This window comes from Vigna umbellata, chromosome 10, assembly GCF_029865625.1.
Source record: "Vigna umbellata cultivar VRB3 chromosome 10, Vumbellata_1.0, whole genome shotgun sequence".
Classification (NCBI taxonomy): domain Eukaryota; kingdom Viridiplantae; phylum Streptophyta; class Magnoliopsida; order Fabales; family Fabaceae; genus Vigna; species Vigna umbellata.
This window is the reverse complement of record NC_142174.1, coordinates 10,848,414-10,873,161: the sequence shown is the minus strand read 5'-3', so window position 1 is coordinate 10,873,161 and position 24,748 is coordinate 10,848,414. Positions and strand designations below refer to the sequence as shown.

Below are 24,748 nucleotides of genomic sequence, written 5' to 3'. Positions count from 1 at the left end.
AAGAGGAAGAAAGAAAGATAGAAAGAGAAAAAGAAAGAAGGCAAAAGAGAAAGAAAAGGATCTGTATAAACCTGAAGTTAATTAGTGTTAAGAGATTGATTCATCACATGATAAACAATCACTTTTCCTATAAACCGTACAGTTGTTAGTCCTTCATAAATAAAAAATAATCTGAAAAGGACAGCAATAGAATTTACATTGGCACAGATAACCTTTGCATAGATACAGGATTACATTCTAGAGCTAAGAACCAACTTGGCACTAACGCTTTCAACTCTAAAATCTCATGCCCAGTTTAGATCATTCTATCAATAAGAGATAGAGATTTGAATCAAATTTCTACTAAAAGTTAAAATTAAATTACGCACATCAGTTTTAAAAATATTAAATGAGGAAACTTTAAAAGAACCGATGTACATAAATTGATTTTAACTCATACGAGAAATTTGATTTGTTTTCTTCTCCAATTAATGTTTGTTGAGAAGCTTCTCTAAATTGGACCCAAATTAGTATCGTTTCAATCTGCTTCTCGGATTCACCCCAGCGATATTTGAGTATAACAAGCCTTTTCTACATATGAGAATGTGAAATTCTGGTTTGGAGTCCGAGTTGCACGTGATGATGAATCCAACTACCACAAAAGATGAGGATTTAGATTGCAGAACTATTTCTCCATTCAATTATGGCCGAGTTGAAGCCCTTCTTCCACTTCAAATTATAAAGCCATAGCTCAAGATGTCAAAAGAATTTTTATACGCTCCCAACATGTTCATGGGATAGGGCCGAGTGCCTGAGTAACAAGGACACTCCAGGAACTCGCAAAGCTGTAAGAAAGTCAGCCATGGGGAGCCTTTCCTTTAAACCATCTGTAACACTTTCACACATCCACTTGAATTGGCTGCAATAAGCATGTCGGAATTCCCTCTCCAGCACACACTTGAAACAAACTGTCCATTGTCATCCTCTGTGTCTTTACCAGAAATGGGATCAATGGACCCAAATTTGTGGGAAGTGATTGGCATGGGAAGCGATCTATAGTAGGAATAAACCTGCAAGAAAACACAATTGTGATGCCTGCACACACACACATAACTTTCTGCTAGATATTAAAAAATTCAGTCCCATTCGGTTTTCTATATTAGCCCTTAAATAAATTATGAATACAATAAATTACACTGACATTGTAAAATTTCTTCAGGACGCAATTCTTTAGTTTTTTTTTTCCATTATAGAAGCATCTCTTATAAGAAAACATGTTGTAATATTTTTCAAACATCTAAAAAAGTTCGTGTAATATTATACTGTTTTTCAAACAATTAAGGAAGATTAGTGTGGGGGTAAAATAAGGGAGGGTATCATGAGAAGTTGGATGAAATCTCAAGGAGAGTGAAGGAGTTATATACCTCATTTGTTTCTGAACCACATGCTATATATCCATCAGCCACTGACAGACCCACAAAATTCTGTCAAGAAGGGGGCAGAAGATTTCAGCTAACCAATCAGGTAAACATAAACATGGGCCAGTTTAATGACAAAAACATATCTAATTCCTGACATGCAGGTATAGTAGTTGGATAGTCACCAGCACTGCACAAATCATTTTGGTCAAAACCAATCTGGATCTCATAATTGATTTTGATATTCAGATCATCAACCATAATCTAAGGCTCCACTTAATCCCCAAAAAGTGAAATTTTCAAAGGAATTTGAAAGAGTAACAAACATGCTTTAAAGGCACTTCATACCCAGTGCTATTAAATTTAAAACCAAACCTTTTCGTTGGTGTGGCCTGACAGGGTTAGGCTGCAAGCATTAGTGGATGCACCCACAGGAGAGGTTTTATTGAGATCCCAGATCTTCAATGTATTATCAGTAGAGGCAGAAACAAGTGTTTCAGAGTCCAAGAATTTGACATAGCTCACGGCCTTACGATGGCCAGCCAATATACACCAGGGACTTCTAAGATTGCGAAGATCATAGCAATATGTTGAGTAATCCGCAGATCCAAAGGCCAGCAAATGGGAGGAATGAGCAGAGAATTGAACACAGCAGACATTAGCAACATTCCTGATTGTGCCTAAACAGTTCCTCTGGAAAAAAGTTATATTGCATTAGCTCTTGATAAATTAATGGGAAAAAATTATTGTTCACTCTTTTACAGCATCCTGTAAAAGACAATGTGAAGCAAAATCTATCCATTACGGGCTACAGGTCTCCACTGCCACACTATTTATTTTGAAAAATAATGATAGAAGTGTTTAATATTATTTTAGTCCCAAAAAAATACCATCTCCTAATAAGGGCCACATATTACTATATATGATGCTTTGATACTTCAACTTGTTTCATGTATGGATACTTCAATACGTATCTAAGAAATATCCAAACCCATGAAGAACAAATATTTTTATGATGATAATGATTTACAATTTTTTATTTTACTTTGACAATGTCCAAGAAATGTAATTTTAATTTAAGTCTGCACAATTGCAATTATATATTATCATGTTTTAATAATTTTATACATTTTTAACCACGCATATGTCAAGACGAACATCCTCTATTATTCAAATAAGCATATCATATCGTATACGCCTTGTACTGTATCATATTCGTGCATTACCATAAATGAGGAACCAAAAAGAAATTAACATATCTAGTGTCTAAAATCTAACATGGCCTTATATGTAACGACTAAAATTAAAATTGTATTTAAAACAAGATAAAACAATTTAACAGAAACCTTTCTTCTCCATACAATTGGTTAGGCCAAAAAAATATTCTTAGATTCATCTGCTTGATACGAATACAGAAGGCTCATTTGGTGATCAAGGATTTTATTTCAGGTTGAGGAAATCTTGAACCCAAACCAAGGGTATCAAATCAATATTCAGATAAAAAAAATGGTCAAGCTAAGTTTTATAATAATCAAATAATAGGCTTTGAAGACAACTGGAAATAATTTCAAATATATCATATAGCCAATGCATGGAGTTCAATGTAACAATTTAAAATTAAATAAACCATAAAACAAAATTAGTTATATCTAAGCTTGTGAAAGTCTCTATTTTGAAAGAATGAAAACAAAGAAATGAAACAGAAAATAGAGTCCGGGCATTGAATGAATAGGTCACAAATATCAGAGGAATGGTAACATAGAATAACTGATAGGATATAATGTGATAGGATATAATAGGTGCAGGACAGAAGGAAACAAATTAGGAATTAGTTGTTAGTTTGGTTAGTTAGTTGGGGAGCCTTTATAAGAAGGAGGGAGGTCTTGTGTGAGGGGGAGCTTTTGGTTAATTCATTTGTATAGATAGGACCTCTGTATCCTGTGGAGGGAGAGTGCTCCCTTGTGAGTGTGGGATGTGTACATTGTATTCTTGATTACAGAAGTAATATACATACGTTTTCTTTCATCTGTGTGTGAGTGAGTGTTGTGGGGAGTGATAGATTGATTTCTTGACTAAAGAAATCTATCAAATTAATGATAAGATATAATGTGATAGGATATAATGGATGCAGGACAGAAGGAACCAAATTAGGAATTAGGAATTAGTTGTTAGTAGGTTAGGGCCTTTATAAGGAGGGAGGTCTTGTGTGAGGGGGAGCTTTTGATATTCTTTCTATTGATAGGAGGTTGTTCCTGTGGATGGAAAGTGTTTCCTTGAGAGTTTGGTGTTGTACATCTGTATTCTTTTACAAGAATAATATACAGTTTTGTTGTTCAGTTTGTTGTGCGTGTGAGTGCTTAGTGCGAGTGAGATAGATTCCTATACTAAAGAAATCGATCAATAACTTCGTAAGTACTCTTTCAAATCCTTTTCATTTAACCATTTAAGTTTATATGACTTTACAACTTTTTTCACGAGAATTGGTAAATGAAAAGTTTAAAAGAAGAAATAATGAATTGCTAAATTGTACAATTCTTACTAAACATTGATGAAACGAAATTGCACCAACTCATTCATAGAACATGGGATTCAAAGTCATTTGAGATTTATCTTATGATATGAATAGACAGCTAGCCGAATTGCAATGAATCATACAATTCTAATAACATTGATTCAAACTTTGTGAAAAGGTTCGGCTCAGGTCAGATTTGAAAATTTTCGAAATCTATTACCCAACCAATTGCTATGAGTTTATCTATTTTCAAACCAAATCAACTAATGAACCCAACCCTAGCTGAAAATTTTAACACAGGTCAACCAATCCATGATCAACCCAAATGAACAGTGACTATCAAAAGTTACAATATTCATGTTACGTTTTAGGTCATAAATACAAGTAAAGCTCAAAAAGAAACAACGTTCTAGTTTGTTTCTTCGTTACCATTTGAAGTCAAGCAAAATCTGCGCATCCACATGCTTACATGCATATGCGCTGTATATGTGTGTGTTTGCAAATAAAAAGGGGGTTTACCTCACTGATGCTCCACAGCTTGACAGTGCAATCATCACTTCCACTGGCAAATTTCGTGGGGCATACTACAGAGAAGTCAACAGACCACGCCCTTTTCTCATGTTCAGTGAATTGAGAAAATTCTTGACCTGTACTTGCATCCCATAACTGAAAATGCATCAAATAGCAAAATGCCATGACTAACGCAGGAAGTCAAAGTATGACAGCTGTCAAAAAAATGGTAACACTCTCTCAACCCCCACCCAACCCTAAAATAACTCATTTCCATATGATAATGGGTCCAGCTGTTTACAATCAAGTGAATGGATGCCATACTATATTTAAGTAAATAATGCCTCTACTGTAATGCTAAACAATATGCTATGTACAACCACGTACTTCGACAAAGTGCGTACATTCCTCTTAATGAGTATGATTCAGGAAGTGTTGCAACAGTAGCACAAAGTCACGGCAAAAAATAACATTATTTGAGAACATCATAGAAGAAAAGATCCAAAATAGCCATGAAGAAAACTATTTATTCTTTCATCTTTTTTTGAAATCCACAAGTGTAAAATCTTAGTACCTACGGTTTTGCTAGTGCATTACTGGAAACTTTATGAGGATAAGGGTATCAGTATGTCCATAACCACACATGTTTTTACCTTCAAATTATAACTTTCTATGAACTCATTATTTAATAATAAAACAAAAGTATCCCAAGTATTCTAAATTCCTCTATCCATGACTATGTATTATAAATATTCATCTCTAGATTCTAATTCCACAAGGTAAACTTTTAGGAGTTATGAAACCAGATCACATGGATAAAGACATCCCTAGAAACTTCAGATTTAAAATATACTGCATATGCAACTTAAAAAGTCAGGGAAGCAGCTAAAATAAAATCAAGGCATTAACATGTAACTAATTAAATAGATAGAGATATAATAAGAAATGGTTCATACGTCTTTACCTAACAGCTTATGCTCTAAGGAAAATTAGTTAATGACATTGCATTAGAGTCTATATGACAAAGTGGTCTAGAGTTTGATCCTTGTCTCCCCATTTTTTCTAATGAAATGTGAATTTCAGCAGAATGTAGGTGTACTTGTGCATTATCTATGATTTAAGCCCAAAGGACTCTGGATAAGTGGGTTCGTTAGAGATATAAATGTTATATAAAATCATTCATTATTGTTCTGTTACTAGTGTAAACTTTAGGTTTGAGTCATGTCATGACAAAACTAACTAAAAACATAGACGTTAGAATCCAAACACAATCTTGAGAAAATAACTATCTATTTAGGGTAAGAGTTTTAGCCTGAATAATCTAGGGAAAAAGTGAGTAAACCTTCTAAGGCAGAGCATTTCAGTTTGATCCAGAAAAGCATCAATTACATAGGAGTAATGGATGAATACAGCAAAGAACATTTTCCAATAATCAAATAATAGTTCAACAGAGTCTTCTCTAAAACATACCTTCACTATGCCGTCATAATCTGTAGACGCAAGATAGTTTTTAATATAGTTATTCCAGCAAACACAGCTGAGTTTTGATCTGTTTGACATCTCAACCACAGGATAATGGATATCAACAGAGTCATTGCAAAGTGCACTAAACTCAAAAATTTTTATTTTCTTAGATATCCCAGCCGAGGCAAAGTAATCTGCATCCCGATCAAAGCTTAAAGAGCAAATGACATTTGCAGGATTGTTAAAATCAGCATTTCTTAGTACACCGCGCACTTCAAACCTGGAATATCGTGCATACTTGCACAAACCATCAAAGAATGTCCCTAAAGTATCTTTCCTTTTAGGTTGTTCCTCACTTTTTTGGGCCACGCTCCAGTTCTCACGATTTCTTAGTACATCTTTATCAGGGTGAGTTGAGGCATCTGTTTCAGAAAGCTGAAGTTTGGATCTCATGGAAAAATAAGCACTTTCAAGATGGCATATATTTCTCATCAATCTCACTTCATTTGAATTAGAGTTTGGGGATATTGAGGGCAGCATTTCTAAACTTGAAGATTCCATCCTAAGAGGCATAATCTCTCTCTGACAAGAGTAATCATTCTGCAAGCCAGAGGAAACCAAGGAATTTCTTGAGTCGTGCCTCCTCTCCACCTCTCCTATATCTGATTCCAAGCACTTGATTTCCTCTGCCAGTTTGAAAGCATTGTTCTGCTTCTGCTCTTTTAACAAAAGAAGGAAATGCAATAACAATTCCGATTCTGCATCCTCTTGGTCAATACTTGATGACAGTTCCTCACTAAAGAACTCTTGCAATCCATTAATCAATTCAGACTGAAGAATTTCCCTGTTATGCAACAGAAGTTAATAAGTTAAGACTTTAGAAAATCATATCAATAGAGTATAACTCGGGTTTGAAGTCCATAATTTAAGAACTAACAGCATAGTTAACTCAAACACTAATAAATATATATTCAAGGACAGAAAGAGAAGAATATCAAATTTTAAAATTCTCTGAATAATTTTGATGAAAAGAAAACTAGTAACTCATAAAGGCAACATTCACTGAATATTGCAGAGGACACAAATTTATAGTGGAACACTGAAATGTATCTAAAACCCAGAAAAAGAAAATGACTCTAAAAAAAATTATTCCATAGCTCGCAGAGCTTAGGACACAAACCAGATGCCAAAACTTCCTTCCGTATTCTGATTCCCTTACCCAAGTTCCCTCCCAAATAAATCAGAAGTTCCTCTCTCCCTCTTTCACTTCACGTATATGCCTTCTAAAAAAACATGTTCCTCTTCCTCCGGTAACTTTTCCACTAAAATGATCAAAAGATTAGACCATTTATTCCCCTTGACCTTGGTACATTCAATGCAACCTCCTATGTTTCAAATTTTCAAACCAGATGCAATTTAGAATCAAACATGTTTATTAAGTTTGCAATTGAAGGGATAGAGATGAAATCCCAGAGAACAAATATTTAAAGTCTGTCCATAATAACTTCAGAGACACTTTTGTATAAATAATATGGAAAAAGATGTGGCTGCCATTATCTAGTTATATGGGAATAATATTTTTACTATTGACTTATAAAGTAAGTTCCTTCACGGCTATCATCTAGTTAGTTAGCTCAAACATTTAGTTAATGAGGCCTATGGCACCAACATGATGTTGGAGAACATAGTACAACATCCAAATTAACCTGTCGGTAGGGGGGAGGAGATTTGAACAAAGGTCTTATGATGAGTGATAACACAAATAATCACATGAGATATAATGCATGAGCCTAATAATGGAAAATGTTATGCATATGCTTATACCTCTTGGAACAACAATATAAACGGAATGCCATGGTTTCATTACACAATATACATTCTACCATATCTACAGCATTCATCCGAAAAAGCAATGGGAAAAAAGTGAGATACGTACATCAGATGTTTGTGAAATCCTTTTTTCATAGGATATTTTCATTAAATTTGACATTAACAATGATAGACAATATTTCAATACTACCTTGTTGTTGGACGTGATGACGGTTCTGGATGCAGCAGCCAAAGACAAAAGCCAGCTTCCTTAGGGTTTTCTGATAGGAAAATTGGAGGAAGAATCCTATGTCGAAGATCAGACATTGCTGCAATATGCGTTCTTTCAGACTCAAAATGACCAAGTAACTGAAAAATTGACCCAAGTAAAATCAGCTGCTGAACTTACTATGCATCAAATTGCTTCCAGTTATACCAATAACTTAATTTTAGTGACCGGAAAGAATTTCACAATAACTCCCGCACTAGTTTTTATTCAGCCTGAAATGAGGCAACCACTTTGCTAAGAAATAATGACCTTTAATATCTGGGTTTGGACCTTGCTAAGAAGATATCAATTAAGTGGAAAAAAAAAGGAGAGAGAGAAAAACCAATAAGTTTCCAAATCAATACTAATGCTAGAAACCATGTTGAGCTAATGTACACAGACAAAAGCTTATTTCAGTGTGTACTTCACAAGTTCATACATAGAAACATGTTTCAATTTGAGGAATAAACATTATAAAAGAATGCATGAAAATTGCATCGTGAACTTGACACACCTCAAAAAGGAGGACACCAAGACAGTATATATTTGATGATGTTGTGTAACCTCCCTCGGGACTTGTGTACCATTTATTTTCAAATTTTTCACAAGAAGTCAATGGAATTTGACCAGCATTAGATATATGAGGAATGCTAGACATTCTTCCAATGTTATATTTAGAAAATTGAGTATCTTCCTCATATTCATTGTAAATATCTAGTGATCCGCTATGAAGTTTCCTATCACTTGCAGTTTCAAGACCCAAGTCACCACCAGTAACCCTCAAATTCTCATTAAGCCTTTGCTTCTTTGACCCCATTCCATGAGAGGGAGATGTTAGTTGCTCTGACTGCCTTTTTCTAATAACAGAACTATCTACGTGGACAACTTCAGAATTTACAACACCATCCACCATTCTTTTTTGAACAGGTAAACCAAGGTACATGACTTGGTTCGATGGCGACAATTTAATATTAGATGGACATAGCTTATGCAATGCAACTCCCTGAGAGTGAGAGTTGTCCACCAAATCCACAATCTTCCTAAATATATTCAAACTTTCCACTTTGCTAGTTTTATGGTGCCCATGTTTCAGCCATTCTCTCAAAGTCACACCATTACATTCAGACTTGCCAGATCTAGCCATAGCACCAAAATAAGAAGAAAACTTCGGGGTTTTGGAACCAGAGCCCACTGATTGATTAGAGTTCAAGTGAGTAACAATACCAGTCTTCATCTGTTTCTGATCAGTACCAGTGTTATTCTTCATCTGATTCTGATCTGTGCCAATGCTAGTCTTCGTCTGGTTCTGATCTGTGCCAACGCCAATCTTTATCTGATTCTGATCTGTGCTAATGCTGGTCCTAGTTTGATTCTGATCAGTGGCAATGCTGCTCCTCATCTGATTCTTCTCTGTGCCAATGCTTCTCCTCATCTGATTCTGCTCTGTGCCAATGCCCGTTCTCATCTGATTCTGCTCTGTGCCAATGCTGGTCCTCATCTGATTCTGTTCAGTGCCAATGTTAGTCTTCATCCGGTTTTGCTCTCTAGACTGCGCACAGAAGGCATCATACGACGGACCTTTATATACAATACCCTTACCCTTCAGTGTATTTTTTATGAAAAACTCCGCAAATCCCGATTGGGATATAATTTTTGTCCGTATTCCTTGACGAACATCACCTGCACCCTCTTTATTTTCAGCAGCTGCCAAGTGCTCCATGACATTGCTCTGGCCATCACTGAGAGATTTTCTAGCCAGTATCTCCGGGAAAGATGAGGACCCGATATCCTCCCGACCACTGGATGTGGCCTGGACACTGTTTCTAGTTCCGATATCACTTAGTGAATTTCCAATTCCGGAATTACTTGCTACCTGATATAAATTCTGCCTATGGTTCTGCCAAGTATACGTTTGCCCTCGGTTGTTTGATGTACCAATATCCAAGCTTGAGCCATTGTAACTTTTGACTGTTAATTCTTCAACCATAGCATCACCGTCATCCATAAAAAGGCTTACACCAGGATGCTGTGATGTATCTGCGTGGTCAATACCTTCAACTATACTTTTACCATGTAGAACGCCATCGTATTCCCGAGGTGGTAACTGCGAGTAGTCATGCTTAACAGGAATACGGGCTTCTTGAGATTGTAAGATTTTTCGGCATTCCGTGTGTGGTGAATCTTTGTTCTGGCGCTGTGAATCCTCAGCAACCACCAATTGGGTTGCCTCATCGACCAATTCTTCATCCATAATGTAGTTTTAAGTTCAACAATCACATATCCACAGTAGAAATCTAACCATCAAAACATAAACAAAATCTGCTCATAAGCAACATCGACCAATCTGCCAAATAAATTTAAAAAACGCGTTAGTAAAACATGTATTAATTACCAATAAGAGTTACAATTGGAATAGAATAAGAAAAAAATACACATGCTGTCAAATTTGCAGATTCGGAAAGTGAAATTCCAAAAAATAAAGAGAACAATGGACATGATTATAACCTCGTAGGTGAATCTCATTTCAATTACAGAAAATAAAAGAAAAGATAATAAATAAATTAAACATACCAAAAACGATGAAGATGAAAAAGATAAGCATGTAAATAATGGAATTAAATTGAGGAGCAGAAAAAAACGCGAGAAAGGAAAAGTTAGGTAGAAGCTAAGGGAGTGGCAGAGAAGAGGACTTACAGAAAAGCGATTCTGTGGTTGGAGGTAAAGTCGGTGGTACCAAACTATAGAGGGAAAGAAGAAGGAAGGAAATAAAGGTAGAAGTTCTCCTCTGACAAAAAGACCCAGTAGTCTTGGCTAATAGCAATAGAATCATGAAGAATGAATGAACAAGTGAATTCAAGATAACGGTGCACGGCTCCATTATTGAACCCGAACCAAGTCACCCGACCCGACTAACTGTTCATCTTTCGAGTCTCCCATTGTTAGTAAATAAAATAAAGATTACTATTTCTGTTTTATTTTTCTTTGGTTTCGCTTTATTTTTTTGTTTTAATTTTGTTTCAATTTTTGAAAAAAAAAAATGTCTCCATTTGACGACGTTAATGGTACGAAATATGTGACTTTTTAATTTTTATTTTATTTTATTTTATTTTTTAATTATTATTTCTTTAATAAATTTTGTTGTCATGTGTATATTTTTTAGTGACACGTGAATGTCCATAATTATTTTGATTTTAATATAGTTTTTATGTATGTATCTATAATTTAATTTAATCTCAATTTTTTTAAATATAAAATAATATTATTTCTCAAAAATTTATTCTTTATATAAGTATTATTATGATATTTTTTATTAAAAACAACTTTTTATATATTATATTATTGAATATAATTAATTTATGTTTTTTAATAAATTTTAATATAACTATTAGTATAATATTTATATGAATAATAAATTTAATTTTTATTAAAAAATGTTAAATTTATTATTTGTATAATTTTTATTAATTAATTTATTTTTATAAAAAAAATATAAACTAATGATATATTAATTTTAAATATTGATTAAACAACATATACTTATTAGTTTTAATTGTATAAAAAATAGATTAATAATATAAGATGTTGGAAAATTATTTTTTAATAAAAACATTAATATTAAATTTCTACAACCGGAAAGACGATATTATTATATTTTAAAAAATATAACTAAATTAAATAAAAGTATATATATAAATTAAATTAAAATCAAAACGATGATATTAATTTGATATTCACATCGAAACGTTGTATTGTCTTACCATGTAGTACTAATAATGTTATGTCTCACCAAAAATTTGACAGGTGATAAAAAATAAAAATCAATATAATATGTCATTCTTAGTATTTTTTAAATTGGTTTTGTTTCATTTTAAAAAAAATAAAACTAAATTAAATAAAAATATGTATCTATAAATGAAATTGAAATAAAAATAATGATATTAATTTGATATTCGCATTGACTCATTGTATTGTCTTATGTATTTTAAAACATAAAGTTTTTCTATGAATTTTATAGACAAAAAACAACACTCATGATTGTTTTTCTGTTCATTGGTTCTGTTTATTTCCATGTCGTAACTTTTTTAAAAAGAAATTGCAACTTATTAAAATAAATATATCTACACGATTACACTTTTTAATGTACAATTTCTTTACTTTAGTAATCAAAAGTGAAAAATATATATTATCATATTTTCTGATCAGCTTTGACTCCTTGTAAGTGCTTGCAATAAATTGAGAATCCTAAGGTTAGATTTATTCTAAATCATTGTAAGAGAATGATATTAATCAATTAAAAATCACTTTATGATGTATGACAACTTATGACTAAATAAGAATAAAAAACAACAACAGCATTGTAATAAATTTATCTATATATTATATAAATTAGTTTTATATAATGACGGTGTAAAATAAATTTGTACTATTATTTGATAATAACTCTCACTTTATTAGATAAATTTAACATACAAAGAAATGTTGATTTTCTATATTACATGATGAAATCATTCTGAGTAAAACTATGATTGAAAAAAAATATATATATAGTTAATTTCCATTACTTGTGTTCCGGATATTCTGATTAATCGAATCGGGTCTTTGGTTAGGTCTCGTTATAATTTTTAAATATGTTTTTAATAATTTAAAACACCATTTTTATAAGTATGATTTTGGGTTGATTTGACGATTAAATGAATTTAATTTTATACACAAAATTAGCAAAAAAATATCAAATCGAATTCACATCATGATCTTGGATTCCCCCTTTAGAAAAAAACGACAAATGGCAATGGATGTTCCACGTACACTCACTTTATAGTGCTACAGGCGCAAAACAGAAGGGCGTTCATCTTCGTCCACTGATTTGTGATATTTTCTGTTTTAAGGTTCCAATTTTTCTGTCCTTGTCAAGAACATGTTTGTGAAGGTTCTTCTAAATGGCAAATCAATTGTACGGAAAGTAATAGCACCAACCCTGTACCAAAAATCGTGTCCAAATGTTGTTGGTTTACTTCATTCAATGTTAAATCAAAACTTAAAATGTTCAAGGTTAAGGTGGTAAAAGTTGTATGACTAATTTGGGTATATAAAGCGGTTTAACTTCGGAAAAGCAATTTCTTTTCAAAATTATCAAAATGATACAAATCATGTTGTAATTTTTATTTTTTAATTAAATATAAGTAATAATAATTCATATGGACTACCTTCGGTATTAATAAATGTTAAAAGATTTTTCAAAAAAATTTACATTTCATTTCTATTCTTCAACCAATTTTCAAATTTATTAAAAGATTTTTCAAAAACTTTAACAAATTTCCATTGAATATAAAGTTATTTCTAGATCTGAAAGTGACGAGAAACTCATCAAACTATTGGGCCACACACATCTAAGCCCAAAAGAATGATGAACAAACCTCATTGGTGAAGAATTTTCAAGTATGAAGTGATGTTTCTTCATTTAAATTCGAAATTTATCTTTTTTTTTACTTTTTACTTTTATCAATTTTACTTTTTATCTTTTAAAAACTTAATTTTAATCTTTTCTCGCTTTCAGATTCCTTTTCACTATGAGGAGCAAGCCCCCACCCAGTACTATCACTTTCTCTCTTTCTTTTAATTTCCACTTCTGTTCACACAAAACTTGATAGAAAAAACAAATTCAGCATGGTTTAAATTTAAAACATTTATAATTTTTGAAGAGTTTTGAAGTATCATGATCCATGATATAATCTGCTATAAATTTATTCCCCACTTCCTTGTCTTTAAATAACCAAACTTGAAAATCTATGTTTAAATTTGAAACTCTGAAGCACCAGGAGATAACCCTTATCATTGTAAATCAAATCGTTTAGGCCGCAAGAGTTGAACTTCTTTTTGATGATCACTGGATGTTCGGTGAATATCGCAGAATTTGAAAGGAAATGAAAAATGCTGTGTTAACGGAAGTGAAAATTAAGAGAAATAGAGAAAGTGACAACGGAGGGGATGAGGACTTGCAACTGAGAGTGAAAATAAAAGTGAAAGTAGGAGGGGATTGAAATTAGAGTTTTAAAAATAAAAATAAAAATTGGTAAAAGTAAAAAAGATAAATTTAGAATTTAAATAAAATTAGAGAAGTATAAGGAGAAGACGGGATGGTGGAGGGAGCCTCACTGTCAAATTTGGTGTTTTAGGATTTTTAATAAAGTCCGTGCTTTCTCTAAAAGGCCCTCTCAAAGAATTCATGTATGTCTTGCCATTTAATTGTAGAGCTACAAAGAGACCACATAAAAAAAATACAATCATCTTTACATATTTTGTCTTTTAGATATTAGAGTTCCCAATATTTTGACACACAAACAATTTATCATAACAAAAACTATTGATAATGGTCAAAATAGATTGACCTTCTTAGAGATGAAAAATAGATTGACTTGTAAACCTTTTTTTAATTAAAATTAAAATAAAAAATAATACAAAAGATTACTTTTTATATTCTGTTATATATATTATCTTTATTTATCTTTTATCTTTATTTGTTAGTTGGTTTGTTATTATTTTTTATTTGTATTTTGGATAGTCCATATTTCTTCTATTATAAATAGTGAAAAACTATATTTGGAATTAATATCTTATGTTAAATACACACATAGAGTTCTTTATTTATAATAAAAAAAAGGGTTAAATATGTTTTTAGTCCTTAAACTATTGACCGTTTCTGGTTTTCGTCCCTCTTCCAAAGTAAGGTACAATTTAGTCCTCAATCTTTAAAAAACGTTCGTTTTAGTCGAAAAAACGAACGTTTTGAGGACTAAAACGAGGACTAAAAACAAAATTTTGAGGACTAAAACGAACGTTTTTCTAAAGAATGAGGACCAAATTGTACCTTACTTTGGAAGAGGGACGAAAACCAGAAACGGCCAATAGTTTAGAGACTAAAAACATATTTAACCCTAAAAAAAATATTGGATAAGTCTAAAATACAAATAAGAAATAATAACAAACTAACTAAAAGATAAAAGATAAAGATAAAAGATAAATAAAGATAATATATCTAACTTATTCAATGATTTAAAAAATAAAAATAGTATTATAATTAAAATTGTTAATACCTGTTTTAATATAGTTGGAGATATTAATAGTAATTATTTTAATACAATTAAAGACATTAATTAATCACTTAAAAACTAAAAAATACCTATAAGATATTTGAAATGCTTATTTTACATCTTCAATTGAAATTAGAAAAATAAAATTAGCGGGTTAAACTTTTTTTCCTTTAATTTGAAACTTCTCTCGTATAAAATGTAGAGATTTATTATAAATACTCATTTGAAAAACAGTATTACTTTCATTGGAAGATTTTTTTTTTCCATGCAAATAATATTTTTGAAAAGTATTATAGCTAAAAAAAACCTCAAAAATTATTGTTAAAGAATGTTATTTTTACCGGAACTGAGAGTCTTTAAATAAAGTATAAAACACTAAAAAACTAAGTTTTTGTTTGTTGATAAGAGAATTTCAAATTTTGAGAAGATTATAAATTTCTTAAACCATAAATAAATAAATAAAAATAAACATATATAATAAATTATTGTATCTTAAAAATATTAAATAAATAATTATCTCATAATATCTCAATAATATAATAAATTACATTATAAAATATTAATAGGATTAAATATGGTTTTTCATCTCAAAATTGAAATTAGTCTTTGGAAGTTTATACTCTCGTTTTTAGAACTGCCATCGAAACCCTAATACTTTGTGTAATCAAATAGCTGTCAAATCGAGGTAAACTGAAAAAAAGAGGTAGAGAGTGTTCTTCCCCGTCTGGTTAGGGTTCAGGCACAGGGCTGCATTGCACCAGAGAAATTGCTAATCAAGACCTGCTACGATGTCTTCATCGAAAGAGGCGGACCCAACCCTGGGTTACCTCACTCGGAAGGACACGGAGGTGAAGCTTCCGCGTCCAACCAGGGTCAAGAATAAAACCCCCGCTCCAATCCAAATCACCGCCGAGCAAATTCTCCGGGAGGCTAGGGAGCGTCAAGAGGCGGAGATCCGCCCTCCTAAGCAGAAAATCACCGACTCTACCGAGCTTGGCGAGTACCGTCTTCGCAAGCGCAAAGAGTTCGAGGACCTTATCCGCCGTGTTCGATGGAACATTGGCGTGTGGATCAAGTATGCGCAGTGGGAGGAATCGCAGAAGGACTTCAAACGGGCGCGTTCCGTTTGGGAGAGAGCGCTGGAGGTGGATTACAAGAATCACACGCTCTGGCTCAAGTACGCGGAGGTCGAGATGAAGAACAAGTTCATAAACCACGCGCGCAACGTGTGGGACCGCGCCGTGACCCTTCTGCCGAGGGTGGATCAGCTGTGGTATAAGTACATTCACATGGAGGAGATGCTAGGAAATGTCGCCGGCGCGAGGCAGGTTTTCGAGAGGTGGATGAAATGGACACCGGACCAGCAGGGATGGCTGTCCTACATAAAGTTTGAGCTTAGGTACAACGAAATTGAGCGCGCCAGAGGGATTTTCGAGCGATTCGTTGAGTGCCACCCTCGAGTTGGGGCTTGGATACGCTATGCCAAGTTTGAGATGAAGAATGGCGAGGTTGGGAAGGCTAGAACCGTGTACGAGAGAGCCGTGGATAGGCTATCTGATGATGAGGAAGCAGAGCAGTTATTTGTTGCTTTTGCGGAGTTTGAGGAAAGGTGTAAGGAGACTGAGCGTGCAAGAGCTATCTATAAGTTTTCCCTGGATCATATTCCCAAGGGAAGGGCGGAAGATTTGTATAGAAAATTTGTGGCATTTGAGAAGCAGTATGGGGACAGGGAAGGGATAGAGGATGCCATCGTTGGGAAGAGAAGGTTTCAGTATGAGGACGAAGTGAGGAAGAATCCGTTGAATTATGATTCCTGGTTTGACTACATAAGGTTGGAGGAAAGTGTGGGGAATAAGGAAAGGATCAGGGAGGTTTATGAGAGGGCTATAGCCAATGTCCCCCCGGCGGAGGAGAAGCGCTACTGGCAGCGCTACATTTATTTGTGGTATGTTTGATTTAGATTTCCTTGCTTTTTTGTTTATTCACTGATTTTGACATTTTTTTTTCCTAATGTTTGTTAATTGTATATGTGCAATTTAGGATTAATTATGCACTCTATGAAGAGCTCGATGCTGGGGATGCGGAGCGAACTAGGGATGTATACAGGTATGCATCTGTTTATAAAGTTTGGATATAACTGTATTGATATTGCTTTGAATGTTACTAATCGCTATCATGTTTAGGTTTCTATTTTGTTCATCAACTCATTGTTATGAGAATATTATAATTCAGTATTCGGATGTTACTATTCATGATTCATAATACTATTCATGTTTTTACTTTTTCACCAATTTTCTTGTGCTTATTATATTCCTTTACTAAATCACTTAAAAGACAATTTCTGTGTAGTATTGGTATCATAATTTACTGTACTTCTATTGAGTTAGCCATGCTGATGTTCTTTGTTACTTCCATTTGTTTAGGGAGTGCATCAACCTTATACCTCACAATAAGTTTTCGTTTGCAAAAATATGGCTTCTAGCAGCTCAATTTGAAATACGTCAACTGAATCTCAAGGCTGCTCGACAAATATTAGGAAATGCCATTGGAAAGGCTCCTAAAGATAAGGTAATATATCCGTGGACACGAACACAACTTCTTTTAATTGTAATCTGGTTAACTTTTCACGCATTGTTACTCTTTTGACAACAGATTTTTAAGAAGTATATAGAAATAGAACTGCAACTTGGTAATATTGACCGGTGCAGAAAATTATATGAAAAATATCTGGAGTGGTCTCCAGAAAATTGTTATGCTTGGAGCAAGTATGCTGAGTTGGAGAGATCGTTATCTGAGACAGAACGAGCCCGAGGAATTTTTGAGCTTGCAATTGCCCAACCAGCGTTGGACATGCCTGAGCTCTTGTGGAAGGTACAAAATTTATTTCTTGTGCTATGTCAAGACACTCGCATTTATTTGTCTGACATCATTCTTGATCCAGCATCAGGATTTATTTAAATTTCGGATTTGAATGGAACGGGAAATTATGGAAATAGGTGGGTAGCTTTTTTTACTTAAATAAAATACAAAGATCACTTTTAGGAGCCTTATACTAAACCATTGAAAAAGAAGGTAGAAAAGTAAAAATTTAGGCCTTTATATGCAAACTATTTTCTGTTTTATAATTTTATGATGCCTTGACGTGTAAAAAGTTGAATGAATAATGGGGAAATTTCTAAAGAAGAAAGTAATGTTTCTACTTTGTAGATATTATTAGATGATTAGGGGAAAAAGAATTATTGACGATGTAGAACACTGCAAATTAGCGTTCAACAGAATTTAATTGAAAATCTCTGAAACTTTCATTAGGTTTTTAGTTGATTTAGAAGTGGAAAAATTATATTTTTCAACTGAAAAAGTTGAGTAGTTGTATGTTTTCAACTGCTGCACTCATATGGTTATGCCCTGGTGTGACAGCCTCTTTTTTCATCATTCCTTATTTGCCTTCTATTGTTTGTTTTATATCTTGCATTTTGCATACCTCGATAACTATATTCACATTAGTCATAATGTAACTATGAATTTTGTTGACACAAAACAGGCATTCATTGACTTTGAGACTGCTGAGGGTGAATTTGATAGAGCAAGAGCACTTTATGAAAGGCTTCTTGACAGAACAAAGCACTTGAAGGTATGGATAAGCTACGCTGAATTTGAGGCAACAGCTATGGATGTGGACAATGAAGACTTGACGGAACATGAACAAAAGAAGCAATGCATTGAGCGTGCTAGAAGTATGTGATCCCAGTGCTATATGGCTCCTATGCTGTTAATTGGTTGTTTTCAGTTAGTTTGAACATAAGTCAGATAGTTTTCTGAATCCCTTCATAATCTTGTTTGTGCTTGTATCAGGGGTGTTTGAGAAGGCTCTCAACTACTTCAGATCATCTGCTCCAGATTTGAAAGAAGAAAGGGCAATGTTATTGGAAAAATGGCTCAACATGGAGAGTACATTTGGAGAGCTGGGTGATGTTAGCTTAGTCCAGTCTAAGCTGCCCAAGAAGCTCAAAAAGAGAAGGCACGTTGCCACTGAAGATGGTTCTACTAGGTATGTAACTATCTCTGTATGCTTTCTATAGTTCCCACATTCTATATGGTGATAGCTATTCAGTTTTCTAACATCATTCCTGTTAATTTAATTTTGCAGAATTGAAGAATTTATCGACTTTTTGTTCCCTGAAGAAAGCCAGACAACTAATCTCAAGATCTTGGAAGCTGCTTACAAATGGAAGAAGCAAAAGTTGTCTTCCGATGATTAACCAATGATAGTAGTTATATTTTTAGTGTGTATATATTGGGGAAAGAGTTAATTCATGTATAACTAGCAAATACAGTGTGTCATCTACCTTCACATCATAAAATTCTTAGACCATTCCCTTTCATTTGAAATGTAATTTTTATTAGGTGTAGAAATAGAGATCTCAGGCAGTGGCGTCTGCAGTGAATGCAATCCTGAGTTTTTAAAGTTTTGACCGATAAATGCATTTGAGGAACATGTGTGAAAATTTTCTGAAGGGTCAACAAAGTCTATTTATGGTAAAATATTTGACAAGCGCAATAATAATTGTAAGTTACAACAATTTTAATTTAGAAACCAAAACCATCAATCACCCTTATGGATATGTTAGATTTCTAAATCTGATAGAATTTATTACAAATTAAGAAATTGTTATTAATTCTTAGAATATTTATACTGCCTTAAGAATTATATAATATGGTCTTTAACTATATCAATTTATTAATTGAATGATTTACCGATAGCAGACAATAAAAAAGTAAACTTTATCTGAAATCTTTTTAACGTTTTGAAGCGCTAATTAAATTATTTATCTCAAAATTCAAAAATAATTTCTCGTATGTTATCAAAATAATTTATAGCCGAATCTATCTTATTTTCTTTAGATATTTTTTTTAAATGTATATTGCCATATAATGGTCGAATATTTAACTTTAATCTCATAGTTTTTACTATATTTATAATTTTAAAAAAATCTGATAATTGTGGTTCAACAATATGAAAATATGGCAATCATTCTGCACACCAAAATCTATATGAAAATTTTTAAAAATTCATTAGCTACATTCACAATTAAAAATGTAAAAGAAAATAAAATGTTATCATGTTTTAGATCAGACTTTTTCTTTTTTTCTTTTTTTTTTTAACACAGGGTAACATTCATACTAGCTATATATTTTTTTCAAAAAATTACACAACTCATTATCATATAGTTTTACAGATTATAAATAACTTAGAGAATTATCTTAGCGCCTTATAAAAAACTCGATAATTTTTTGTTGCCTATATTTATTATCAAATGCATGCTCATACAGACAATCTCCTATTACCGAGTAGATTGTGAAAAGAAATTGTTTGATAATCTTTATTTTATTTTATTTATCTTTTATTTTTATTATAATTTTATGTGTGCTATCTTTATCTTATCACTAAGTTGATTTATAACTTATTCACTGAATTATTCATAAAACTTGTAGAATTTATCTTTATTTTATTATGTTATAATGTGTGCATTTATAATTTATTCACTTATTTATCCTTAATAAAATGAAAAAAAGTACTAACTTATCTATTATTATATCAACTGAAGCTAGCAAATCCGGCTACAGGGTTTACCTGTAAAAGTTATACGATCTATTGATTTTTTATTTATTTTATTTTTCTTTGATTTTGATAAGCTAAAAGAGTATTTAGTCCAATGTAATTTTATTTCTTAAAAGAAAGAAAATACCAAGATATCGATATCCCCATAATCCGTTCAGTTTTTATCTTTTAATTTTCAAATTAAACTCAATTATATCTAGTTATCGCATTATATATTAACAAATATTCATTTTCAATAAACTATAACGTAATAATGTGATAAAATAATATCAACTACAATAATAATGATGATAAATAATATAATAAAGTAATAACAACTATACTAATAATGCTGATAAAAAATAAATAAAGATAAAGATAAAAATAATGATAACATAACAATAATAATATATTTATAATATCTCCACATTTTCCATTTATATTAACAAATTGAATAATCCATGCTTATTATTAGAAACAATTCTTTCACTTTTTTTTCATTGAATTTATTTATCCTTATACAACAATTTTGCCTTGGATTATTTCTCGTCAATATTTCTAATCCCTTCGGATTGGTGCAAGTCGAGTTCCATTCCCAGGTAACTGTTTCCTTCTTTTATGTCGATGCATTTTTCACATCACATCTTTCATTCACATTTTGTTGAAGCAATTCCGACTTCCCTTTTCCCGCTAATAATTTTCCCTAGATTTGTAATTTCAATCTGGAATAATCACTGCATCAATACTCTGAAGAAACATTGAGTTCATGATGAAAAATAATGAATTCTATTTTATGATAGTTTTCTTCATTCTAAGAGCTTATCAGAAACAATAATATAATATTTGAGGAGAGATTTGATTGATTGTAAATCAAAGAGGAAATTATAAACTTATGGACACTTTCTTTTATGGATCTGTGTTTTTGCATTCATCTTCATTCCATGTATACCTATACCTGTATGTTCTGGATACTAAATTCTCAGTTCTTCAAGCTTCTGGGAGAACAAGTTTCTGTCTCGAATGAAGAAACTTATTATGACACAGATACTATGATGTTGTGCATTTATTTGCATCTATGGTATATATTAAGCGCACAAGATACAAGTTCATCCAGAAGCTGCAGAGTGCATTTACAATTACAGAAGCATACATTGACATTTAGAATCTTCTCTTAATCTGTGATGTCTGTATTCACTTTTCAGTTTCAGGATTCCTATTCATTTTCTGAAGAAATGAAGAGTTCCTAGCAAGAAATTTCCCTCTAAAATTAATCTTTTCGAATGTCCCAATAAAAGGATGTTCAAGCACCGTTTAAGGGGATTCTCCAATTCCTTTAGGAGTCAAATTGATCCTCAAAATTCCGAAGCACTCAAAAGAACAAAAACAGGTGCAGATCATGTATACTTGTGTCTTTTCAGATCAAAATAAGTGTTTTGTCTTCGTTAATATGCATGATAAAAAAATTCATTCAATGAAAATGCAGGTTATCATAATGAAATTCTAATTCTGATAAAAGAACAATATCAAAATTAGTTTTATGATGATTTCTCTTCAATCATAGGCACTTTGCAATGTCAACTTCCATCAACTACTTTTCAATATTTATTCATCTCTTATGTTGTTGACAGACATGGAAACCGAGCTCAGCAGAATCGCAAAGCTGATAAAAAATGAAGAGCAATGCAAAAAAGATGGGAACTCCATGAAAGAGAAAAAGTTCGTGTGGCTGGTAGAGGATTTCTACATTCAATCACTGTATCCATTGTACGGTGATCTCACCGGAGAGTACGTAAAGTCAGGTCCCAGCAAAGTGGATAGGATGTCCTCAGCATCTTCCTCTAGCTCGGAGTCTGAGTACTTTTCCTCAGAGGAAGTAGATTCAAATTCAGACATCAATGATTTTCCCAGAGAAAGGGAAGCTTCTACTCCTCAAATCCTTAATCCAGAGCTTCAACTTGAAAGCCAATCACGTCAAGTTAAACAACTCTTGTTTGCAAAGAACGCTGATTTGCACAGACGAGTTTTTGAGCTTCAACTGTTACTTAACGACACCAAAGGAACAGTGTCTGTGTTACAGGGAAAACTCCAAACCAACGAGGATCGCTCAGCAACCAAAATTGCTGAATTGATGGCACGGATACATGAACTCGAACAAGAGGCAAAGTCTCTGCGGACTCAGAAAGGAAAAGTGGAAGAGAAGATTAGACGCAGCAGAAACGAAGCATGGACCCAGAAGAAGGACTTCGATGACCAGATTAATGCCATGCAGCAAATGTTAGATTCCGTGAGAAATCACAACAAAGAGTTGGAGGTACAGTTGGAAAGAACGAGAGTAGAAGCTTCGCAATCATGCTCGGTTAGAATACAAAATCATGGGGAGGATTTGGCTGAAGGAAAGGAGTGTTTTCTTGCAAGAATAAAGGACCTGGAACTGGAATTGGAATCTCGATGCAGCAAACAGCACGATTTGGAGGATAGAAACAAAGAACTAGAAAGAGCAATGGCACGGGGAGTGCAAGAGATATCTGAACTTTTTATTTATCATGAGGGTTGTGAAGAAGGAGCTACCATACATGCTGAAGCTTTACAAACTTTAGTTGAAAAATTAAAAACCAGGGTGGCTGATCAGGAGGAAACGATAAACAAGCTAACAGAAAGCATTGAAGAAATAGGTGCAGAAAACAGACATTGTAAGGATTGGATAAGAGAAAGAAATGGTGAAGTGAAAGAGATGAAAGAGAAGGTAGATGGGCTTGAGATGTTGGTGGGTGAGAAAGAGGAGAAAGAGTTGATCTTGAAAGAAATGGTGTGGAAGTTAGAAGCGATGGTGAGCAAAGAAGCAGGGGAGAAACTGAATCTGATAAAACAAGTGAGGAAGCTTGAAAGGAAAGTAGAAAACTTGGAAAGGGATGTGAAAGAGAAGGATGGTGATTTGGTGGGGCTTGCGGAGAAGAAGAAAGAAGCAATAAGACAACTTTGTTCTCTGGTTGAGTTTCATCGTGATCGCTATGTCTATCTAAAGGATTCCATGTCAAAGAGAAACAAGTTTTGGTAACAGAAAACCAGTCTCCATTTGCGTTTTCAATAGTCATTGTATTTGCTTCAAGAAACACACATTTTTTTGTGCTTTCTTAGAGAATGCCATTTCTGTTAACTTTTAGGTACGAGGTTGTCACTATCAAACAACCAACCACATTATACCTCTTAGCTGCTTCTGCCACCAATCATGGCAAAAGACTCCTACATTATGATCCTGCGTGCCTATGTTCGATTAGATAAATTGTTAGAAAGTTTTGGTTTGTCCATTTTCTTTCATGATCTATGGGAAACAAAACAATTAACTTGTATTCACTTTCCCTATCATTCCACTGCACGTGTTTTTTCTACTTATTTTTGGATCTCTTTGTATTTTCTTGGATTCGGATCACCTATTGATTAAGTATCTGTTGTTCTCATGATATTATAATTAAGTTTCACGGTAAGGTTTATAGTATTTTATTTTCTTCTATTATATTAATAGTTCAGATTGATTTCATAATTAAAATTTAATATAATAAGAGATTATTGATTATGGAAAACATTAGAAGGGAGACTTTAGATTCTACATTATTGTTGCTTCTTTCTAAAGGATTGTATATTACTGACATCAACAAAGAGATTAATGTGCAACTCAACAAAATGACGGGAGTATACAATTAGATTCCTTAAATGTCTACAAGTACACAATTATTCCTAGTATTTAGAGTAAGTATAAGAATGTTGAATTAACTCCATTATTCCCAATAAACTCATGTCATTACATGTGGGTAAAATTATATATATATATATATATATATATATATATATATATATATATATATATATATATATTCATGTGCGCGTACACGTAACATATTTTTTTAAAATTTATTTATTTTAGTTTTGGTGACAGTTTCGTTAAGCAAAGAACAACCCAACGGCCTATCGCGTTCAGTTTTATAACAATATTGTGAACATTTATTAATAAATGTAATGTATTCAATGTTCAACTCGCTTGTTCTTTAAGTATATTATATATACTTACTAATGTAATTTAATAACTTTATATAGAAATTACACATC

The 24,748-nt window shown here is 32.8% G+C and overlaps 3 protein-coding genes across 3 annotated transcripts; 2 read left to right on the top strand and 1 right to left on the bottom strand.

The window, feature by feature from the left end:
- Window positions 1-48: 48 nt before the first annotated feature.
- LOC124844833 (protein SPA1-RELATED 2) lies at window positions 49-10,806 on the bottom strand. Its single transcript, XM_047321845.2, has 8 exons — window positions 10,655-10,806; window positions 8,475-10,304; window positions 7,904-8,061; window positions 5,890-6,727; window positions 4,429-4,575; window positions 1,773-2,090; window positions 1,404-1,463; window positions 49-1,049 (listed from the first exon to the last, which is right to left on the bottom strand). Exons 2-8 carry the CDS (start codon window positions 10,209-10,211, stop codon window positions 858-860), a joined length of 3,450 nt encoding a protein of 1,149 aa, XP_047177801.1. The 5' UTR covers window positions 10,212-10,304; window positions 10,655-10,806; the 3' UTR covers window positions 49-857.
- Window positions 10,807-15,687: 4,881 nt separating this feature from the next.
- Window positions 15,688-19,562, top strand: LOC148191893 (uncharacterized). Its single transcript, XM_088100986.1, has 7 exons — window positions 15,688-16,993; window positions 17,089-17,154; window positions 17,472-17,616; window positions 17,701-17,919; window positions 18,590-18,782; window positions 18,901-19,096; window positions 19,196-19,562. The coding sequence occupies exons 1-7, from the start codon at window positions 15,837-15,839 to the stop codon at window positions 19,305-19,307; spliced, it is 2,088 nt and encodes a 695-aa protein (XP_087957112.1). The 5' UTR covers window positions 15,688-15,836; the 3' UTR covers window positions 19,308-19,562.
- A 2,700-nt stretch (window positions 19,563-22,262) lies between these two features.
- LOC124844830 (uncharacterized) lies at window positions 22,263-23,897 on the top strand. Its single transcript, XM_088099906.1, has one exon. The coding sequence runs from the start codon at window positions 22,263-22,265 to the stop codon at window positions 23,700-23,702; it is 1,440 nt and encodes a 479-aa protein (XP_087956032.1). The 3' UTR covers window positions 23,703-23,897.
- The last annotated feature ends 851 nt before the right edge of the window (window positions 23,898-24,748 follow it).

What these genes read in the sequence shown, in the direction of transcription:
- LOC124844833 (XM_047321845.2), bottom strand. Translation starts at nt 10,211, where the DNA reads ATGGATGAAGAATTGGTCGATGAGGCAACCCAATTGGTGGTTGCTGAG. An exon ending in TCATCACGTCCAACAACAAG is followed by an intron (nt 6,728 to 7,903) that starts GTAGTATTGAAA and finishes GTTGCATAACAG; the next exon opens with GGAAATTCTTCAGTCTGAAT. An exon ending in ATTATGACGGCATAGTGAAG is followed by an intron (nt 4,576 to 5,889) that starts GTATGTTTTAGA and finishes ATGCATTTTCAG; the next exon opens with TTATGGGATGCAAGTACAGG.
- LOC148191893 (XM_088100986.1), top strand. Translation starts at nt 15,837, where the DNA reads ATGTCTTCATCGAAAGAGGCGGACCCAACCCTGGGTTACCTCACTCGG. An exon ending in CGAACTAGGGATGTATACAG is followed by an intron (nt 17,155 to 17,471) that starts GTATGCATCTGT and finishes CCATTTGTTTAG; the next exon opens with GGAGTGCATCAACCTTATAC. An exon ending in TGCCTGAGCTCTTGTGGAAG is followed by an intron (nt 17,920 to 18,589) that starts GTACAAAATTTA and finishes GACACAAAACAG; the next exon opens with GCATTCATTGACTTTGAGAC.
- LOC124844830 (XM_088099906.1), top strand. Translation starts at nt 22,263, where the DNA reads ATGTTGTTGACAGACATGGAAACCGAGCTCAGCAGAATCGCAAAGCTG.